Below are 23367 nucleotides of genomic sequence, written 5' to 3' on the forward strand. Positions count from 1 at the left end.
TCCTGGCTGTTAGTTAAGTGTTATGTAAGTGACAGGTTGGAATTTGGTCATCCTGGCTCTGGGACAGAGGGTTGGGGATAAGTAACATCTGGATGGAGAGTAAGTGAAGCTGGAATAACACAGAACTGTAGAGAATACCGCCAAGAGAGACGGCTGAAGAGATTTAGCTGTAGGAAGGCATTTAAGAATAAAATGGGGGGTAATATCGGAAAAAGAAAGAAAGGTGGAAAAGCAAATGTCAATATTAAAATTCAATTTATTCTTTTTTTTTTAAAAAAAGAGGTTTTAACCTGTTGATTAGAACAAAGTAATTTTTTGCAGGTCTTATATTGGACTCTAAAGATCTTAAATGAGTTCAGGTTTTCAGAATATGGACTATTAGGGATTAGTGTATTCTTAAGTATTATAAGTCACACATTTCATAATCTGGCAGTGTCGAGCCTAGATTATACTCTGTCGCAGCCACAGGCAGCTGGAGACAAGACAGTAAAGTGCATTTTAATCTCCCTGATTGCTGTCTCGAGTTACCATCCCACCAACTCTACTTTTAATAATGTGCTGAAATAAATGGACTGGTTTGTATATAGCACTTCCCTACTACACTTAAGCACTCAAAGCACTTTATGCAACTCATGTCTTATATCACTCGCACACTGATTAACACATCTAGAGCGAATTGGGCTTCAGAATCTCGCCCAGTAACAGTTTGGCACAATAACTCAATCAGCCAGGGATCGAACCACCAACCTTCTGATTAGTAGATGACATCCTTGGTACCAAAACATCTGACCTTATTTAAAAGTATAAAAGACATCACAGGACTGAAACAAGTTTAATGTGTATGTGTCAAATACACCCAATGAAATTAGCTAATCTGCTAGTTCCTACTTACAGATGCAGTAAACTGTTGTCATCTTTGATAACCTGCTTCTCTCATGATTTATTTGCCAGAAGAAACTGTGACAAGTTTTTAGTTTAATGAGAAAGAATGCTTTATGAATACATTATGCATCTGTGTCTATCCGCTCCCATCCACAGTCATTTAACAACTAACAAAACACCAGAAGACAAAAGATGTCAAATGAGAGGACATCAAATTTGTGACATGAAGTAAGATTATCTGTAATGATATAATCCTTTATGATACATAAAATGTAAAAATGAAAAAAAATGGTGTTATATACTCTGGATGAGTGCACATATATAGACATTTCAGACACGTATGTACAAGAAGTTGTGGGTTAAATTCTGTGAAATGTGTTAGATTTGAAGATTTACGTCTGGCAGTGAAAGCTCTCCCATTCTCTGCTTTCCTATCCTTTCTTTCCTAAAGGATCCTGAAGACCACTGTGTGTGTATGAAAAGATGTGTTCACTGAACAAATTACTGCAGTAGGGTGCTATTCTTAACAAGCCCTCTTAAAGTGCCATTTTCTGGTAGTACAGAAGAGTCTTTTTTTTTTCTTAACACCATCGTTATTCCATGTTCTCCAGAGAATAGTGCCTACAGCCAAAAGAAACCGGATCCTCTGCTCTCCATGCCGCCAGAGAGCTATGCAGACAGTCAACACGGCTGGGCTAAAGTTTCTGATCTCTCCTTGGGGTGTCCAGACGCCTGCAGGAGGCAGACTGGCTGGCAGGTTCCCGGGAAGGCGGCACTGAGACACTGAGCAGGTTTGAACCTTATATCCAAGTCACAGTATACTGCGATTCCAAACAGTTCAACAGTTTCCATTAAGAACAAAGGAAAAAGGGGGGGGGGGGGGCTACATCCCAATTCAGTAGCTGGCTATGTACACACTTACAGGTGTGCCAGCTTTTCTGAAGATTCCTTCAGAGTTTAAAGTGCCTTACAGGGTTTCTGCCCTACAAGTAAATATTGCCTCTATGTACAAGTCCTAGATCAGTATAAGCAACTTCAGCATTTGCTATACAAATATATGATTAATGGTCAAATGAACATTGGACAATAAATGCACAACATGTTCATTTTAATAGCTGTTTAGGTTTTAGAAAGGGTGGCATGAAAGCTTTCAGTTCTTGTTATTGCCTTCTAGGGATGACTAAATGTTTAAAATCCTAAAGTCGCAATGTTCACATATCCCTTTGCCAAGAAATCGTTGTGTGGGAATGTTGTCAGTTCCAGTTGTATCCAAGAAAAATAATACAGTCCACTCCTGGATAAATTCCAACTTGTGATGATCAACTTCCAAAGATCAAATGGTTGGGTTTTGCCATTTTGAAGAATACTGTGTTCCCTCTTTAGTCTGTTAGTTTGTGCACATAGTTTACAGGAAAGGTCCCACTCCTGGATGGATCCCCCTCTATGTGACCAGTCTGTTAGGAAAAATATATGTCTGTCAATCAAATCCCTCTATGTACTATTTCCAGTTGATTTATTTTAACTTTTTTAACTTTGGTAATTTATTTTACTGTACTTTACTCTGAGTTTATAAATATACAAATCCACAAAAATGCCAAATTGTAATAACTGTTGGATTGACTCCTGAGTAAACTACTGAAAGAAACAAAGTATGCAGTGGGTGAATGAACAAGGTTATCTTAGACTGATGGCTGGGCCTTCATGCAAAAAACTGCTACTGAGTGGAAAATAGGTCGTAATGAATCTGTAGTTACACTTACCCACCAGTGGGGGTCATTAGTGGCTGTGACCACAATAATTTCATCTTTGAAAAAGGCGAGCTGCTCAGAACTGACGGCTCGGCAGTCCACCAAAGCCTTGACGCGCTTCTGATGTGGCCTGCTGTTAGAAATCTGGAAAAGACATATGCTTCTGTAAGCTATGCTTCTCAGTGTGCCACCAGCAAATGTATACACTGACTGTGAAATCTCTTAAGCGTTTTTTCCTCAGTGAAAAACTCCTGAAATGGAAGCGTGTGACATAGAGAACTTGAACTTATTTAAAAATAATACAAAAAGGTTTCTTTGTCGTTTGTACCATAGCATTCCTGCGAGGTCGTGGGATACAGGTCAAATCAGGTGAGGACGAAGGGGCGGGGGCTGGAGCAGTAGCTGGGGTAAGGGCTTTACTATTCCCACCTGGGGTGGAGTACAGATCCTCCTGGCTGCCCACACAGGCCGGAGACAAAACGCTACACTTTCCCTGGCTGCCTCCTCCACTGCTCGTGCGGCGGTATGACGTGGTCTTCTCCGAACTGGAAAAATAACCCAGAAATAACAAGATCAAATTATACTAAACTGTGTAGTATTAAAACAACAGGAGCTAGATTCACATTCTTCTTCCTCACCTGACAGGCCCTATGTGATTCTGAGAAAAACCTGATGTGGCACCACTTTGAGATCCAGAACTCAAACCAAGATGACCATCCCATGTCTGCCTATGCGTCCTGAGCAGGCTTGCTTGTCCATTTGGAGACCTAGGGGGTCTCCCACAATGGCCTTGGTTTTCTGTATTTCCTGAAGGAGGACTGTGTCGTGCCTGCATCTGGGGACTGGATGAGTGATAGGATGGGTTCGAGCAGCGTCGTGGAATTTGGTTTCCTTCATGCGGTGTGACTGAGATCTGTGGGTCTGAGCGGCCTGTGGAGGGCAAAAAAAGAAGAACAAGAGCAACAATGTAAATTAATAAAACTAGCATTGGCTTAAATAACTCATTATAACTCATTCATTTATTTTTAATCTAGAGAATCTGTATAACGTAGCTTACCTCTTTGGATGGATTTAGCTGGCAGTGGCGGAGGCATTGAAGCTCCAGAGGGGGCGCTATTGACTGGTGGATTTTTATATAGAAATTCTATATTCTCGTAAGCCTGACAAGGTCTGCTACTTGTACTAGCAGCGGAAGAACTGACACTCCAGTGGGCAAAGGAAGGTCCACCACCTCCATTTGATGATAGAGGAGATCGGTTTTTGGGTAATGGGCTCACCTGGAGTTAGGAGATAATGAACAAAACATTAATTTCTATAGCGCCGCCTCATCTTTCTTCGTTTAATTTTATTTATAAACTTTCCAAAATGGATAATGTAAAATGAAAGGAAAAAGTCCAAGCTTTTCACAGTCTATTTTGACTTAAAGGTAAAGTCAGTAATGACTGTGGTTAGTGTGTGTGTCATTTACCCTCTCATCCAGGTCATCTTCACTGTCATAGAATTCCTGAGACTGCGTCTCCCACATGAACTCTACGTGTATCTGAGAGTTAAACTTCCCACTTTGCGCCAGCTCCAACTAAAAAACACATACGCAAACACAAAAGAGCACAAACAGAATATTTAACTCTACATTAGTACACGTGACTTTATTTGACCAGTTAACTTTGTTATATCAAACCTAATTTATTTCACTCCTACGCTGACTTGATTGCCGTCTTCTCTTTATTTTGCTTGTTAACGTTTTCCTGTAATGTAGTTTTGTTTGTTTGTTTTTTTTGCATACTAATAATAGTAAACATTGCAATCTTTTCCGTTAGCTGTTATATTAAAGACAAAAAATACAGCTAGCAGGAAAAAAGGCATGATGGGGAAGTTTGACTCTTGGGTCAATATTTTTCACCAAAGTGAAACCAAAAGTCCAAAGAGTCTGTCTACATCCTTCCACATAAACAGTCGTGTGTGATTGCAAACTAAAAGGGGTACAGCCGATTATGCAACGCAGGAATTTTGTAGTTTACTCGTCTTTTTTTTTTTTTTTTTTTTTTATTGTTCCACACAGGATTCTTTTTAAGATTTCTCACAATCAAACAGGATGTTACTCAAGGCAGGTCTGATTCAGCAGCGTAGATGGCCGGTAAGAAAATAAAACCAGTTTATGAATGATACACACTGGGACCCAATGAGGATAGGGTTCCCTAGCTGAGCTCTGCTGCACAGGGAGTTATTTCAAGGTAGTGTTTCCAGCTGTGCAAATTGGGTCATTTTGTTTCTGGAGTTGGATTTCTGGTAGGTATTATAATGTTGCAACTTGATTCCTCAGCTGAACTTACTTCCTGCCAGTGTGTGTTCTGAGTATTATGAATTAAAAACTTTAAAAGCTAAAGGGGAAGTGAGATCTCACCAGCTCGACACACTGTTTATGCTGCAATCTCCTGGCAGTATCCAAGGCCGTCTCTCCTGCCGAGTTCACTACAGGAGAAAGAAAGAATAGCGGCTTTCTACTTGTGACACTATGCAAAAGAGAAATACAATTAACAGAGTAAAATGTACCTGTTTGAAGCGCTGCCTTCGCTTTGAGGAGTAACTTAAGAGATTCAGGCTTATGATACAAGACGCTGTAGTGAAGGGCCGTGTTCCCCTCTGCAGTTCTCTTCTCCAGACAGTTACTGTAAGATGAATGTATAGATTTGATAGATGGCATAAAACTGTACTAAAGCAAAAACCAAACTGCCCATGCAAAGTAAGTAAAACATGCTACATATCAATGTCTGACCTGTTCTGACAAAGGAAATCCACAAGTGCCAGAGAGCTTTTTTCCTCCAGACGCACAGCAAGATGGAGCGCTGTCTCCTTAAGTCCCTTAATGGAAAGCAAAGATAAACAAAGTCAAATTGGTGACATTTAAAGAGATCTTCCATCTGTACTACATATTGTTTTCATATTTTTTTGCATAGCTACTTCAGTCAATCACCTGAAGTGGCTGCACATTATGTTAAAAATCAGTCTTACAAATATGATAACAGTAAAGCTTAAGTCAGAGGTTGACCATGCAACAACCGTTTCATGTTGGTGTGTTAAAAACTGCTAAAAGCTTCAGGCCTTATCTGTTTATATGAAGGGCAAACAGGAGGGGCAGAAGAAAGACAGAAGAGCCTGCATAATTCAATGAGCCTGGCTTATTTGTTCTCCAGAGACATGAGCTCTGACCTAAGAGCTGAAATAATAAATGAAAGCCAACCAACACAAACAAGCACACACACATGCACGCGCGAACATGCGCTGACTAGGAAGTCCATAACAGGAGGGCAGAATATGATTAAAGACTTGAAGGCGAGACGTTGGAGAGAGACAACAGAGGAGGGTAAAGACTAAATTAAAGGTCAAAAGAGATGGGAGGGCCTCTCATGACCCACCCACCTTAAATATATTTCAAATACTGCAACTGTTTACTTGCATTATATGAACACTGTGTCATATAGATATTTTTTTAAAACATTAGGTGGATTTCTGTCTTTATTTCTGTCAACTTTTCTAGAGTGAAAACAACAAAGCAACATTTTAAAACCTCTCCCTTTAAACCTGTAAACAAACTGGATGGGCGGCCCGGTCAGGATGTAGCTGTCATTCAAACTAAACGCACATCATTTGCAGGAATGTCACAAGTTTAAATCTGTCACTGCGTAATGAGGGTTTATTACAAGCTTTCCCCACCCTAACAGGGCAGTTTTTGGGAGGAAATGAATGTGTGGGATTCCACTTGTGGCTTTAAGTTATCTTTACCTGTCCTTCAGGGAGTGTGAGTGGTTTGGCCAGATCTGCTCTCTCAGCATAGAGCTGCAGAAGCAAAGCAAGGTCACGGCTCCTCACGGCGTCATAAAGCAGGCTAGGATTTGCTTCTTCTCTGCGTAGGACGTATCGACGCTCAGCGTACTTTGCCACAATGTATTCCTTCCTGGCATTCCTGGTTGTTAAGCAAATGCAATTCAATAAAATAAACTAATAAGCTGGCATTGTTGAAGGCATTCTTAATGTCAAAGGCAGTGTGTATTTATAACTCATTTTCATGATCACTTAAATTATAAATCAGAGACTCACATGTCACTTTGTGGCAATGGTTTGACAGAGTCATTTGGAAGGCCTGCCTCCATGATGTCATTGAATCGAGTGTTGCCAATACTGACGGCCAGCTGGAGTGACACACAATACATCCACAAATATGTGACGTGAAGACATTTCAAAGAATAGCACATTGTTGCATAATGTCTGCAAGTAGGATATGCAGACCAAAAAAAGAAAAAGAAAAAACTGTCTGTCAAGTTTCCTGCAGACTGTCTGTTCCCATGTGTCTATTTAGTACCAGTAGTTCGGAGGTGCTCAGTAGGTCCAGAGTGAGGGACTGGATCCTGGAGTAGTGGACCCCTAGCTCTCTGTGGATGCCGGAGCACTCAATACACGTCAGGATGCCCAGATTGGTCGACAGCCATGTTGGATCTGCGATACACAGCTGGTGATTATTCATTATGCTCATAAAACAAATGTAATTACATACTTGTACTTCTGTAACCATCTATAAGAATGACTGGCCAACCTGGAGCTCCACAGTCTGCGCAGGCCTCATTGCCAGGCATGTGTCGAAGCTCAGCAATAATGGCTTTGGAAAGTTCCTGAAGCCCACTGTCCTGGAGGTGAAGCTGATCCCCACCCAGCGCTGTGTTCAGGGCCTCCTCCTTACTGTTCTGCAGCACGGACACCCAACTAAAGCGCAGATGATATACATTTAGAACATTGTTATTAAATTTCATATATTGTAACAATTCATTTTGAAGTTTAAGCCACAGAGAGTCGGCGACACCATGGGAAACGAGAAGACTCTTTCACTAAAACATCAAAAAATGCTGAACAATTTATTTTATCCATGTTTTTTATTGTTGAATTATGACTAATTCAACTTTAATCCACCTAGAGTTATTGTGATTCTCACATCTGTCATTTCTGAAGCTCGGATACTTTTCCATTTAAACCATTTGTCATTGTACCCCTAAACTTACATAGCTCATCACATCAAAGAAACTGCCTGGAGGCCCACACAGAAGGGAAGGACAGCGGACGAAGAACCCCACTTGCAATCCCATCCAAAACCACATCAGAACACACAAAGTTCCCCTGCTCGACGCCTGTGGCTACCAAGAAAATTCCCACCCAGAACCGACTAGGTTTCTCTCAGACTCAAACAGTCTTTCTGCATCATTTAGTTTGTCTTACTTTTTGTAAATTGTCAGCTCAGCTTGTTCTTTACTGCATAAGCCATCAAATTATAGCGTTTCTTGTTTCATGAAAACACGTTTAACCCTTTCCTTACAGGAACGATTTATTGTCTCTGACTGGAGTCCTGGCTGTTTATGTGTACATTGCAAAGGTTCTTTCTTATACATAACTCCACTGACATAAAAAGGGTATGACATGCAACAACTTGCTTTTAAATGAGAAAACACACAAAAATACCAGCATGCAGCCTACAGGACTTTCAAAGCTTACATCAAACATTCCTGCTCGTCTTCTGCCTGGAAATGATATGTCCGGTTATCTATGGAGAGGGTAAAAACAAAAGTTAAATATTATCTTGAAAACTAAATTACACAGTAGAAATTGGAGCAGAGAGGGTTGAAAGATAACAGTGAACATAAAGCTTGCGCAACTAGACATGGCATAAAACAAGCATGAAGCACACAACCACCCCTGATTTACCGCGCAGCAGTTCATATTAATCACTGGGAATGTCTGCCATTTACGCCAAAATGAAATATCTCAGATCCTGATTTCAAATGCGAGGACCAAAGAGGCAAGTTTCCAAGTCATCTGTGCTGCAGATGACTCTTTACAGTCTTTAATGATCATATGCTGAGGGGAAAGCTTGAAGGTCAAAAGTTAAAAATAAACCTACGAGTGACAAGGTCAAAGGTCCTCCTGTCCTCGGGGTTCGGTCGCACCTGGCAGGTCAGCAGGTTCAGCTTGGCTGGGGGTCGATTGATCTGAAGACAAACACATTTGTATCAGTATGTATTTGCTCACATATTTGCTGTATTCCCTGCTGACAGTTTACCTCATGTGGCATTTATTGTCTAAAAGCACAGTATCAATCATGAGTCCTCACCGTACTGTGGGAAATAGTCAGGCAGCCGAATTTGACTCCACACTTTCTCTTCTGCCAAACCTTCCTTATCCTTTGAGATGAAGCACAAATGAAGAAAAAAAAAGCCCAATTATTATTAAAAAAAATAATCAAATGCATGAAGAATATATTTATTATCTCTCTGTATGATGTGTGCAGTGCATTAAGTGAAAGCCGTGTTAACAGATACCATTAGATACACTCTGCTGGCCCAGATTATTCCTATTCACAGTACTCCTGTTTTCGTCATCTTGATTGAATCAGGTAAAACTGCTAAGCACATGTTCTGTTTTTTGTCAGTGGCCTGAGAAAAGTTTACTCCCCCAAAGCCTCCTATTTGCCCTACTGAACCACATCCCCTCTCTTTATCACACACTAATCTAGGGCTGTGTGTGTGTGTCTGTGTGTGTTCGTGCATGCGCATGACGCAAAAGTTGGATCAGCTAGCTAGCCAGTCTGCCAATAAGTTCCACAGGAGGGGCCCCTGCTTGAAAGTTCATCTCACAATAATGAAGACCAGCTGGGGCAGACAAAGTTTGCATTAGCCTTTCTCTCTCTGTGCCATACTTACTTAATTTTCACCCAGCTGAGATCATTTCTGTCTTTTACAATGTTAGTGAGCACCGTTTACCGCATTCTTCTTATTCTGTATGTATTTGCAATTCCTGCAAAATGCTTGTGTTCCAACTTCATACGTGACACCAGCTAATGCCTTTACACACCCGTCACTCTTCTTAAGCAGGAAACCGGATTTCTCCGTTCCGTACTTCTTGTTTCCTTGCGGTTGGTGAATGCTATACCCATTGCCAGAGTTTTTCCTGTTGAGGTACTCCTGGAATATAAACAGTGATTTAAGGATTTAACTTTAAAGCTACAAACCAGTTCTCCAGATTATAAAAATTCAAAGCAATACAATAACAACGGTGGCAAAACACTACTGTTGTAATCAGCAGGAAACTTAAAGCCAGTGCACCTGGGCTTTTTCTAGCGCTGATATTGGTTTTACACAGACAAATTAAAAGGTCTACAGTAAGCTAACTTACCAGACATAAATAAAGAGTCTAACATAAATAAACATACCTCTTTGCCCTCCACTTGTAGAAGTGATCTAAGAGAATCCCTTAACTGTGTGAGTTGTTTTACCTCTTCATCTTGGTCTAGGCGTACCTACAAAACACACCATGAAAATATTTTTACTAAAAAAAAGAAGAAAAAAAGTTGGAAGAAGAGAATATGTTCACTTGATCACATACATGTTTTTTTTTCATTTGTTCTGGGTGTGGAATGACAACACACAGCTTTGTGTAATGATCTAAATGATCTAGAACAGAGTTCAGTATTTGGGTGTGTAGTCTTCTGAGGTTTTTCATTTTGTATTAAGAAGCAGAATGACCACACTCACAAGCAACACAGGCCAGTTTAACTGGGAAGTTTAAGTATTTTGTTTTCCTGGAGAACCATGACACAGATTCTATCTGAATTTCCTTCCCGAGACTGAGGTCTGGCATGTCTGAACGGCTCTGTGTTCTGCCCATGAAGAACCAGAAAAACCTCTAACGTTTCCAGTATCACAGTTAACAGTCTGTTTCCAGCAGCTCCAACCAGAAAAACGGAGCACGGCAAATAGTGCGCAGGCAGAAACCCAGTTAAAGCGGTTGGAGAAATAGATGTGTACTAAGGAAAGTATGAAAATGAATGATACATTCATTTCCATCTATTGGAAACGAGGGCAAGCATTTCTGGGAAGAGACTCCTTTAAACAGTCGCTGCTTGTGGATTCAGTGAAGAGGGGGTTGGCTGTTGTGAAAGACCAACACTGAAAAAGTAGATGCTAAAACATAACACAGGGTTTTACTGTAAAATTCTACATGTGCACAGTTTTTTCCTCCCAAACATAAATGAATGAAGAAAAGTAGTCTAAAATAGACATACCCTACATCAATATGTGGGGTATGTGCATATTTTGACCTCTTAGTCACAATCAAATATTCTTTTAAAATTACAGCAATTACAGCAACACTGGGTAAGAAAAAACAAAAAACATGCATATAATCCAGGAGGAGTGAAAAACACAGAGCATCTTTCATGTGTACCGTGTGAATAGATGAAGCAAGCTTCTCGATAAAGGGAGAGAGATTCTCTGCAGCTTTCAGCCCATCCTGAAAGAAACTGAGATCAGAAAAAGAACAAATGCTGAGTCAAGCTACTTTAGTTTAAACATCTGATTTCACACCAACTAAAACACCACATGCTGAAACTGTAACAACAGTTTCACTCCCACATTAAAAAAAAAGCCTAGGTAGGAATAAAAAGTGTAAATGGTTAACAAGAACCACAACAAAAGACCGACTGCTGCGCAGAATCCCTTAAAACTCAACATATCTGTGAAAGTAAATGCCAGCTGAGATACTGACCTCAGCTGAGCCTGGAAATATTTGATGAGGCTCTGGAGAAGATCAGGACCCTGACGCACCTTCAGCTCCTGGATCTTCAAAAGGTACTAAAAGAATAAACGCAGACAGTTAAAAACACCTCTGAAACCACTCTCCATAGAAAGGACCGATGGGTCTGTAAACACATGCAGCGAAGCATGACGCTACCGTTTTTCAGTAGCTTAAATTCCACCCTTGAGTGCACACCTTTAATGTGTTTACTGCATATTTTAACTGTACAGCTCGAGTGTAAAGAGTCTTTATTGACAAACAAAAAACACACAAATTCACAGTATGTAATGATGAAATGTAAAAAAAGAGGGAGAGAGACTTTGAGTGCAAGCGATGGGGTTTTAGCTCTGTGTGGATTGAATGACTACACTGTACTCTTTGCCCCATAAAACCTTCATCTGGATTCATCCATCAGTGTCTACCTGAAGCAGCTCTGTGTTGCTCATTCACGTGACATTTTGTGTGATTTACTGAGTTTACATATATGTAGGTGGAAAGAAAGATTAATAGACAGAGGGTTTGGGGTGAGCTGCAACAAGTGAAAATTTCATCTTCCCCTGCCTCTCCTCTGTCTCCACAGCTGGTCTCAGTCAAGATAAGACTATTTTTTTTCCTCAGGCTTTTCTCCAGCTGCATGTGCACCACCAAACTCAGTTAGGACTACACCACTAGTGCATTTTTCACCCATTTCCCCCAATCTGGTGATTGATTATGCATGATGATGCACAATTACCTGCTTCTGAATTTTCTTTGTATGCTAATCTATAGGACACCACCTATTCTGAAATTCAGTTCTGAGACTCAATAACTATGCTCATGTTTAAGCCTAATGAAATATATTTTTCCATCAAAGGAACTGGATTGAAGAGACACAAAAAGGAGTGACCACCAGTCCACCATGAATAGAATATGTAATCTAAATAAGCAGACCACCCTGGTAAAATAAATGAAGCCCAGCTCAGGTATGCCAACGGAGTCTGGAATATGGTATTTTGACTGGCACCAATTCCCCACCTCACACATTTGCAGCTGGAAGATCCGTCTCTCTCTCTCCATGTCCTCTGCTCCATCTGATCCCTCTGTCCTGATCAGTCCCAGCTGCCTGTTCTTTTCCCTCCTCTCCTTCTCTAGCTTCACTCTGGAGGGGGAAGGGAATGGAAGAAAGAATGAAAAGAAGACATAAAGAAGGTTATCCATCTTTACTTGCACACACGATGTGTGTCACAAAAGCTAAATCTGATCAGCTCCATCTGTATGAACACATGCAGCTTTTACTCCATCACAAACTCCACCATCATGCTTCCCTTTCTCGTGTAGAGCGAGGAAGTTGGATGAAATGTAATCTCCTTACAGCATTATAAAACACTTTGAACCAGAGCTGGACTGAAATCAAATAACGGCTGTAAAGTGCAAATGCTTCGGCTTGATTTCTTTTTAAAGTAACTGGGAATGACCTTGGGATATGAATCATTATCTTATTAACTTATGCTGCCACACAAATTCCTAAACCCCACATGAGAAGGAAATATAATACATGATGCTTTTGAAACAAACACATTCGTCACTATCTTCATCTATATTTCTGTCATGCATCAATGTGAGGCCTGTGCAAGTGGCTATGAATTTATGAGCATTTACACTTTGTGAACCCTCGTGCCTGCATTATTTTGCAAATTCACTAGGAAAACACTTGCTGGAAATGGGTGTATATATCGTGTTTATCTGCTAACATCAGACAACGGCAACTAAAACTGCATATGAAAAGGCAATAGAGCTGGAGTTAATAAATGTGAAACAAAAGTTACTTTTGCTGAAGTTGCTGCAATGCAGAGGACAAGGACACAGAGGGCTATACGTGGATTAGCCAAGCTATTAAAAAGGCATGAGGCTGCACTCCAAGATTACCGGCTTGCATTGGCATTATGAGCAAGCCAGATACAATTACAGCCTCTGACATACAAACATTTTCATTTCACGGCGCCGTTATCGTCGCACAAATCAAAATGTCACATGAGGCTATGGCATTACTACATCATATCTACAGTGCAGCTTTTAAAAGGTTGTTTACTCTCAGGAAAACAATGAGCCAATGATGAAGAACTCTACTGCAGTCTGAGTCTTGCAGATGAATGTGAAGTAACAGTATGGATAGAGTATGGATAATTACATTTTTACATCATAATCCTTCCAGCTCTTCTCCATTTGTTTCTTGAGCTCCTGTTTGAGGGGAGAGGAGAGAAAACGATTAATAATATATCCCCATTGCATTACACACAGTAATAACTGTATTTTACAGCTCTTCCTGGTTATTACTCAAGCGGGTGGAGCAAGACAGGTAACACACTGTGATGCAATTAGTCGAGCAATTGTCCTGGCTAGTCTGCTATCTGGATGAACAGGATTTCAGTGGCATTGTGCCTTCTTTCACAGTTATAATGAAGCAATATTCAGTTGCAGAGTCAGCTGTTTAAAAGACAGGGCAGAGATGGGAGATTGCAGAAGCACTGGCTGGTTATTACTCACTAGTCTGTTAGCATGGCAAATCAAAAGGTTAAATACTTGGCAAGACGGGTAAGTTCTGTGCTGGAACGTAGCAAACTCTTACTATTTAATTTGGATAAATAATCTTATATTAAACAATACTTTAGTGGGGTCAACATTTAAGTGAATACAACTTCTGCCAGTTGAAATCTGCCCTAAAATAGAGTTTACACTGCAATAGTTGAATCATTCTTCCAGACAATGATATCACATATACAAACAGAACCTCGTCAGATACAAAGCACTGCATCTTGACTATATAAAGTCATTGCGAGGCTTTTGGTTCGCTCATAGGAAGATTTCTGTGTGAACTGTAACATCTAAACATCTTTTTCTATTTTATAATATTGAGCTATCTTCACATATTTGACAAAAATGTGCATTTCTTTTTTCAAAAAAGGGATTACAATCCACATATCTGTTGCTAGATAAACAATAACGATAAAACTTTATCACATGTGAACCAGTTTAGGTAGCAGTAATTAAATGAGCATTTCATTTATTAGTAATAAAATCCAGACGCACCAATCTGCTGTCCCGAAGCTCAGACTTCAGTACATTTTCCAGAGGAAACGCCATGATGTTGTTAAGGTTTTGTACCTGAAGCATGTAAGAGAACAAAAAAATAAATAAATCAGTGAAGAATGGAAAAATATTTCGTAAAATGCCACAGATGACCTTTAGCTGCTGCAGTATAAGCAGAAACAGATGCACTCACATTGAGTTTTACGCACTCTGACTGTCTGTACGAGCATTTCTGGGAATGAGAAATTGATAACTCACAAGCACGGTGATATTGTTATTCTGGACTAACGAGTCATCAAAAACAAAACACTGCACCACTACAATGCTCGAATCCAAGTGGGAGGATGATGCAATGACTCTAGATGAAGTGTTTGTGCAAAGTAAAGTGAAATTCATTTGAAATTTGGATGAAGTTTAGATTAACGCCATTGTGGATTTGGGAAGAATGAATCACAAAACAACCAGTATAACCCCAACAAGTCGCTTTTTACTGTAATACAACCAGTTCCTCCATCTAAGTACATCACATGAGTAATTTGGCATGCATGGCAACATACATTCATCATGACTCACTGATACACATCCCCGGATCACTATCATCTAGATTTCCTTTTTATGGCTTCTGGTGAATTACAACCAAGCTGAACCCTGCTCTTAACATAAATAATGTCCAACCACATCCTTGAGCCGACTGTAGAGCTAACCTTGATATATTGACACAGCAGCCTGAAGAGTGGCAAGTTTGTTTTGGTTGGCAGCCAAACACTGGGGTAGCCGATAGATAACACATAAAGTTCTTACACAGGGAAATTCCGGCTTCCAGTGTCAACACATGGACAGATGACATGGATCAATGGATTCATGTTTATATGCACACTGAGACAGTGGGGCACGTACGCTAACACTCAAACGAGGCATTAAGGGACATGCTCAGGCAGTTTTTTGCAGTACAACTCCTTAAATCACCCTCCTTTTAGGCTTTTGGGCCCACTTCCTTTTACATCTGTAAGCTGTAGTTTCCCCTGTGAGGCCCTGACACATGTTAAGTGTGTGTGTGTCTATGTGTGTGTGTGTGTGTGTGTGCTGACTCACACGTAGAGGTCTGGGATGAATTATCATCACCAAAGAAACTATCAGAGGGAGGGTTCTGGATTGCCTCAAACAAAAGGCCCAAGTATTCAGCTGTTGAAAACCACCTTCGTTCATGCAACATGTAAGTATGCGAGCACACACATGTGCTTATGGGGACCAATAAAGTAAATTTGGCACATTTCCTTTGAAAATTCTCTGATTATATGAATATTTGTGTATATTAGAGCCATGTCTTCCTTAGTCCTAGTTCTATGCACCTAGTGTAAATGATTTTAACTCTAGTAAAAGCAGCAGAATTTAAGCAAATGTCTCCTTTCCCTTGTATTCCCATCTTTTGTCCTTTTTAACCCACCAGATTTTTGAAGAGGGATGTGACCTCTCTGGTGAACACAGCCAAGTTGAGGAACCCTGTGGAGACTTCATTGTTGTCCTGAGTCAGGTGGCTATTTCCCAAGTTCTCCAGCAGCTCAATATATTGCTCCTTGCTGTCCACATGTGCTGAAAAACAACACACAGAGTAAGTATTGATACAGACCGTAAGGAGTGACTCAGAGTAATTTACAGGCACAGAAAATCTGACAAAGGCAGACTGACTTGTTGTCTTGGGAATAGTTTAACAAGGTGAGCATGTGGGACAAATTAGCACTGGTTTACACCCAGTGGAGGAGGAGGAGTAGAACACATAGAAATTCATGTTTGTCCAAGAGGCTTATAGGTCCCTTTCTTAAAGGCCATGACTTTTGTAAGCTCTCGGTCTGTTGAATATTTATGAACAAGTGCTGATGGAGAAGAATCTGGGCACGACTTTTGTTTACGTAGTATAAAACAAGGTTTCATTCTACAGGTTTTTTTAAAAGAGGATGAACAAACACACGTTATAATGCAAGCTAGGAAATCTTGGATGTAAATCAACAAATATGGGCTCCTTATAACGTGGACCTCACATCTGTAGAGGCACCCAGAGCTGACTAAACAGACAGAAGTAGACATGGGGAGGAAGCACAGCAAGTTTCTGCTCCACTTCCACTTCAAGACAAATATAAAATGGTAAACTGACTGCAGATGGGAGACAGGCTAACACTGGCTGAAAAGCAGAAATGGAACATTTTGTCTGACAGAAAAATTGTGAATTAAGGAAGGAATGCAGACAAACTGCGGGATGGAGGAGATGAGATCTATGGGTTTGCATGAAAACTGCAGAGGTTGTGGCTGCATGGCCGCTGAAAAGAAAAATTATTACAATAAACATACGTGCAACTATCAAATAACAAACAGCTGAGTCGCTGCGTAGCTCAAAGGATGATGTTACAGCTGACCTTTAACTGCCAGATACCACCGGGGCAACTCTGCTTTTTCACTGCTCTACCAGAACACACACAGACTCACAGGCCACAGCATCTTGGCATAAACAAGTACTGAGTACTTATGGGAATAGAGAAAGAAATAAAAGAATCTCTTAATTTGCACATACGTGTGACACAGTAACAGAGCATCAAACCAGCACGGGGGAGGAGTGGGAGTCAGGCTTTTTATCATTGTGAGTCACACTGTTGGTCCACAACTAACATCAGGACTGTTAAATAGGTTCAATAGCATAATGAGTGAAAGGGAAGGGCCTCCCAGCCTCGGATTACTGGAACTAACCCACATGATTCCACTTAGAGAGACAAAAACTAGACAAAGCAAACAATAATGAAATATTTCTTTATAGATGCTATAGCACAGTTGGATACATCTGGTTGCCCAACTCTGTGCAGCTAGCCTGCTGACTCATTTTACTAAAAAGTACAAGCCGATGCCTTAAAATGGGAAGCAAGGCTTGCAAGCAACTTTAGAAAAACAAACTCAGGATATGTTAAGCATTTTCTCTGTTTCTCCAACACATTTTTGAGGTGAGCATTAATGTGTTATTCATGCCCACATCTGACAGCTCCGCGGCGAGCTACAGTGACATAAATCTACACAACACACACACACAAACTCAGAAAGCACTCACTTGGTGACCTTGTGGATACTGAGGTCAATGAAGAGGGTGCCTTGTAGTTGCCGAAACCACCAAAGCCACTTACTTTAAACACAGAATCCAACGCATACACAGCCCATAACAATAGAGTGTGTTGTTTAAATAAACATCATCCCACGTACCTGGGTGCCAGAATAGGGGGCCTGACTCATAAACACAAGTCGGATGACGTCATCCATAGCAGAAATTATGTGAAGGGTCATTAGTAATTATTAAACTCTGGTTCTTTCTCTCATAGTGTGTCACTGCTCTTTTCTTTTTCCCCTTCGCCCCCCAGCTGCTTGTGGTAGATACCTGCCCCTCACTGAGCCTTGCTCTATTGGAAGTTTTCTTCCTGTTAAAGGGGAGTTTTTCCTTCCCACTGTCGCCAGGTGCTCACCCTTAAGGGATCACATGTTTGTTGGGGTTTTCTTTCTAATATTGTAGGGTTTTTACCTTACAACGTAAGGAAATGTTCTTGTGACTGTTGTCGTGGCGCTGCATAAATAAAACTGAATTGAACTGAAGGCTCCCCTATGCACTAAGCAGATCATACAGTCAAAATAGAGGTTGACCTTTACTTGACAGCTGGCTAGTGAGAGATGGGTTATTTTACTTTCTGTATAGATGGAAATCATTATCTGGGGATTTTGTTTTTAAATAACCCTACTTTCTTCCCCTTTCTGTTGCTCCCTTTTGCACTGTAGCACTTTAAATACAAACTTATGTGCAACTACAGCTTGTGTAAGCTAATTTATTGTGCTTCTGTTGCATTTTCTCCGGTATCACCTTTTTCATGTACAAAAAAAAAGAGAACTAAGGGGACTTTTCTAAGTAATAAGTGCAGGTAGAATTGTTTTCTTTAACTCATAATCTACTGAGTGAATGAGAATTGCATGTGACACGCTGGCACTTACAGATTCCAGAAGTGTGTATAGCTTTGATTGTTTTCTTCATCCTCTGCAGGGCTATGTGGTCTGTCTCCAGAGACTGCAAAGAAAGAGAAATCAGGAATGAGATAAGAATGTTTGCACTTGCAGTAACTCAACATTTACAGCAAAAAGTATGCTTACTGAATTCTCTGTTACATCAGTTTGTTTGCTACACCAGTTCGTCTGCTTGTTTAAACATATATCTAAAACCGACAATTACATGGCAGCAACCTAGTCCATTTAGGGATGTAGACATCATTAACATGACCTGCTTAAGTTCAAACTGAGCATCAGAATGGGGAAGAAAACTGATTTAAGTTCATGTGAACTTTGCTTAATTGCTGGTGCCTGGTCTGGCTATTTCAAAACTGTTGATCTACTGGGATTTTCCCACCCATACGACAATCATCACCAACCAACATCCAATGAGCAGCTGTTCTCTGGGTGAAAATGCCTTGTTGATGTCAGACAGAACAGACAGACTGCTTCAATGAGATAGGAAGGCAAATTTAATTCAAATAACCATTCCTTTTAGCCAAGTAAGCAGAAGAGCATCTAAGAACGCACAGCATGTTGAAACTTGAAACAGATGGGCTACAACAGCAGAAGACCACACCAGGTGCCACTCCTGTCAGCTAAGAACAGGAAACTGAGGTTACAATTTCGCACGGTTTCATCAAAACTGGACAACACAAGACTGGAAAAAAAATTCCTGGTCTGATGAGTCTTGATATTGGCTATGAAATGTGAATAGTAGGGTCTGAACATGCAAGCATGGATCCATCCTGTCTTGTATCAACACTTCAAGTTTTTGGCAATGTAACGGTGTGGTAGATATTTTTTTGACATATATTCTCCCCCTTACTACCAACTGAGCATTGTTTAAATGCCAAAGTATCCTTTGGCATTTAAACAATGCTCAGGAATGCTGACCATGTCCATTCCTTTATTACCACAGTGTATCCATCTTCTGATGCCTGCTTCCAGCAGGATAGCGTGCCACTTCACAATACTCAAATCATATCAAACTGCTTTTTTGATTGTGACGCTTAAAGGGCCTCCACAGTCACCAGATCTTAATCCCACAGAGCAACTTCAAGGTGTGGTAAAACAGAGATTAACGCCGTGGACATGCAGCCGACAAATCTGTAAAAACAACTACGATGTTATCGTGGTAATATAGACAAAATCTCTGAGGAATGTTTCCAGTAACTTGTAGAATCGATGCCACAATGAACTAAGGCACTTCTGAATGGGATTCAATCTAATACTAGAAAGGTGTACCTAATAAAGTGCCAGCAAGTGTATCGGTACACTTTCAGAAATTACATTGAGAATCTGCGTTGGTTTAATTTTCTCACGGTGTGTGACAAAGCCAAACAGATGAGTAAGCCTTCACCCAGCATATGATAGTCTGCGTTTCACTGTCGTGTACAGTCCCAAATGATGTCACAATATGCATTTCACCTGTCACTGTCTGCGTTGAAACAACAAGTTTTCACTGTGAGACTAAAAAAAAACCCCACTGCATAACAAAGACATGGCACAGACATTAAAATGCCTTCATTGTATTTGAACAATAACTCTTCAAAGCCCAAACTATTTGAAGCTACATATTGTTTATGCTCCTCTCGCGGGCCCTTGTTTAAATGAACTACACTTACGACACTCCACCTACACGTCACCAGAAATAGCTTTAATGAGCCAGCAATCTAGACTTAACAGACACTCTGCCTCATCGGACGGTGTTGTTTACAAACCACAGGCCTTCCCGGTCGGGTTCACTCCCTAAATGTTAGTTCATTAATTAAAAGGCGGTGCGGGTGTGTTCTGTTATGTGACGCCATAGTCAAGAAGTGGGAAAGTGATTTAGTAGAGACTGGAGATGGGAGTTGCTGGAGTTTCCTCTGGTGAGTTGGTTGGCAGATGGCAATAAATAGTGGAAACAAGCTGAGGCAGGTCAGTGAAACAGGTTGCTTTTGATGAACTAAATGTGATAAATACGAGAAAGAGCGCGCAAAAACTTTAGAGACAACCCACCATTCAGCTGAAATAGACCAACAATGCATGTGTACTCATGTTGATATAATGCAGTGTCACTTACAGTTACTTTGCTTCATTATCTATGGCTGTGTATTCCCACTGTACGGGTGTGTGAGTAGACTTTAACATTGGATGACTTCACTGATATATGATCTGTACTCACCACATTAAGTTTGGCATGATGATTACACTTATCACTGGGAAAATTTACACAGTGTTACATTTCAACACATCAACCCATTGATCAAGATTAGATCGGTTCTTAAAAGCATGTCTGGGAATGACATGGCCTACTGTTGCCTATTGCTAAAGAAAGTGAAACTGTTTATTTCTGCTTTTCTTCTTGTGGTTTACTCCTGCCACTAATCAACCTAGTCCTGGATGAGCTGACCGAACATGATAACTATAATCTGAGCATCTATGAAAAGAAATAACTGCCCTTACATCTGGTTGTGTTCACATGTGTAGGATTCCAGCATGACCCTCCCTAAACAGCAATTCCAGCCATGTATTTTCCAGCGTGTCATGCTGATAAATAAGGACATGAGCCCAAGTAAAATGCATCACACAGCTGTTTAAAATGCTCTTCTTTACTAGAGTCTCCACTTAGTCTCACTTTCAAGCCAGGGAACTCCTAAAGAACACCCTTCATCTCTCTCTGGCTATGGTGAGGTTTCCTCTTATTAGAGGTGGCCATCAAGATATCCAGGCTAGGAGCAGTGACTCAGACTGATGTGACTCTAACCAAAAACACAAATCCATCTGGACCACAGCAGAACCCTGATCCATAAGGTTTAGTCACAAAGAATACAGACAAGGAAGTATTGACATGCACATTTGGAATATTTGTTTTATGGCCAAGTTCATAGTGGGCTCCCTCTGCTTCCTCGTTTGCCCGAGGAGCTTTGAGAGAAAAGATTTCAAACAAAACACCAATGCGCACACAGAGAAGCCTTAAACAAGTCTTCATAGTACTAGTTATGAAGAGGGGCATGCAGACAGACCTGCTTGCAGCTATGGGCATGTGTGCATGCTTACCCTTACAAACACAATCCATCACTCTGTGTGACTCAGGCATGTTTCTGTGTCGTGTGTGCTCTGTTAGTGCCCCACCACTCTGACTCCCACTAGACCGACGACAAGAACACTGTAACCTCATGTAACCTTCACTCATTTGCTGAATCAGGCACTGGGGTTTATACTGAACAGATCATATACGCACTCTAAGCCTGTCCTGTACAAGCGCAGCACCCATCAATTTCCACATTTCAGAAAACATAACCTACTCCCATGTCCTAAACTGGGGAACCATGAAATTCCAAAATGAATACACTGACAGTCCCGCTTTTTCCGACAGAAAGCCACTGCATAGTTGTAGGTTCTATACCTTTTGGAATTAAATTACCGGTCCGTGAAAGACAGCAAGTTTACTGCTGAAACCTGTGCTCACGTGCAAACTATGTTACAAAAAAAATTAAAGCTTGAGTTTAAAACAAAAAACAAGCTACAGGTAGGGGTAAAACGTCAGGTAAACAACAAAGGTGTATGTCTTCTGCACACACCTCCCCCTTCCACAACTCTCACCTCCTCCACGGCTGAAACTGTGCTCCGACAGTCGCTCATTTTAGACTGAAACGTTGAAGTTCCCGGAGAAGACAAATCCTCGTTTGTCAGGACCACAAAGTCCGAAACGCTTATTCGCTCCGGCATGTTTCGGGCGAAGCGGGTCCGACAGTCAGTGAAGAGAAAAGTGAGGCAAAGTTACACGCGCGCATGTAATTCCCATTTGAAGTGGAAGAAGAAGAAGAAGAAGGGAAAGAGTACGGTCACTCCCTCCTTCCTTTGCGGAAACTGAAAAAATATATAATAAAAAAAACACCGTATTCCTCTGAGTTTGAGTTCCTTTGAACAAAGTCTTTAAGGTGGAAAGTTGAGTCAAACTAGACTTTGCAAGTCCCGAGCGACTCCGAGAACGTGTGCGCGTGAAGGTGCACCAGCGCGCTACTGTGAGCGCATTCAATGAGGGAGGGAGCAAACTCCACCGTCACGTGGGAATGTTTGTGCTTTCTGGCAAACCAGAAACAGAGAGAAAAGCGTATGTGTGTGTGTGTATGTGTGTGTTCTTGTCACCACCTCTTTCATTAATACTTCTCATTTCTATGCAAACTATAGTCCGGTCGCCATGGATGCAGAATTCTTCATTCACAGACTTAACTTAAGGAGAAGAATTTCAATGGATGGGATGCTATGATAGGACTCAGTTTATCGACTGTCACTGAATGCTGTCTTTCAAAACTGCACTTTGCAGTTTTACCAAAACACTGGAAAGAGGAAAAGGTATTTCTTTAAACCCGAGAAAAGGATTCGGGTTTTTATGTGCGCTGCTCTTTAATTATATGGCTCATTGCGTCTTTGCACCTTGATCCTCTTGGCTGAGGCTCCAAAGCCTCCTTCTTCTTCCTTTTCATCTAATGAAAAGATATTTCTCAAAGGGGGAGGATTTCTGATATCCCTCCTCACTGACATTTCCTGTAGTCGTTTGGGGAGACAAGAAAGGGAAAAAAGGGAAAAGAAAAGAAGACCTAGTGCATCAGAGAGGTGGTGAAAAAGGCAAGGGTTGTGTGTCTAACATAAGTCCTGCATGCCTGCTATTGTTAAGCCTGTCAACTTGAAAAAAAGAGTTGTATCAGTGAACATTGCCTCAGGCTGAGCAGCGATAAAATACACTATGAAGTGCAGATGGCTGATTTTAGTGGCTCCCTTTAGCGTTACCACAAAACCACATATTTGCCTACATTAGATACATGAAGGGAAAAACTGAATTACAGCCAATTCAACAGGTAACCGGTTATCTCTACCATATTCAATCAGCAAAAATAGGATTAGTTTTTGTTTAAAGGATTTTATCTGTTCGCTTTTCCCGCTTATTACTGCAGCTCAGTGAACAAGTACAGAATGGATGCAGTGTCTTAAATGTGGGCGCTCACAG

The 23367-nt window shown here is 40.8% G+C and overlaps 1 protein-coding gene across 3 annotated transcripts; it reads right to left on the minus strand.

Annotated features, from left to right (window-relative positions):
- Positions 1–310: 310 nt before the first annotated feature.
- On the minus strand, positions 311–22367 carry asap3 (ArfGAP with SH3 domain, ankyrin repeat and PH domain 3). Of its 3 annotated transcripts, none has more exons than XM_063498433.1 (26): positions 21963–22367; positions 18321–18393; positions 15754–15899; positions 14310–14384; positions 13411–13460; positions 12258–12381; positions 11214–11299; positions 10893–10968; positions 9880–9966; positions 9522–9631; positions 8782–8851; positions 8572–8659; positions 8166–8214; positions 7219–7385; positions 6988–7121; positions 6726–6817; positions 6411–6591; positions 5404–5489; positions 5181–5296; positions 5032–5099; positions 4099–4206; positions 3688–3907; positions 3269–3560; positions 2959–3175; positions 2647–2774; positions 311–2336 (listed from the first exon to the last, which is right to left on the minus strand). In XM_063498433.1, coding segments are annotated over exons 1-26 (2970 nt in total). In that variant the 5' UTR covers positions 22089–22367; the 3' UTR covers positions 311–2335. The 3 variants fall into 3 exon arrangements, with proteins under 3 accessions (XP_063354503.1, XP_063354502.1, XP_063354505.1); XM_063498432.1 differs by having other exon boundaries at positions 2643–2774; XM_063498435.1 differs by lacking the exon at positions 311–2336 and having other exon boundaries at positions 2661–2774; positions 3060–3175.
- Between the last annotated feature and the right edge of the window lie 1000 nt (positions 22368–23367).

Source organism: Pelmatolapia mariae, linkage group LG16_19 (genome assembly GCF_036321145.2).
Source record: "Pelmatolapia mariae isolate MD_Pm_ZW linkage group LG16_19, Pm_UMD_F_2, whole genome shotgun sequence".
NCBI classification, from domain to species: Eukaryota; Metazoa; Chordata; class Actinopteri; order Cichliformes; family Cichlidae; genus Pelmatolapia; species Pelmatolapia mariae.

Coding starts and splice junctions, on each gene's coding strand:
- asap3 (XM_063498432.1), bottom strand. CDS start 22,088: ATGCCGGAGCGAATAAGCGTTTCGGACTTTGTGGTCCTGACAAACGAG. Junction 4,207..5,031: donor ATAAACAGTGTGTCGAGCTG/GTGAGATCTCAC, acceptor TGTGTTTTTTAG/TTGGAGCTGGCGCAAAGTGG. Junction 2,775..2,958: donor GACCTCGCAGGAATGCTATG/GTACAAACGACA, acceptor TGTCTTTTCCAG/ATTTCTAACAGCAGGCCACA.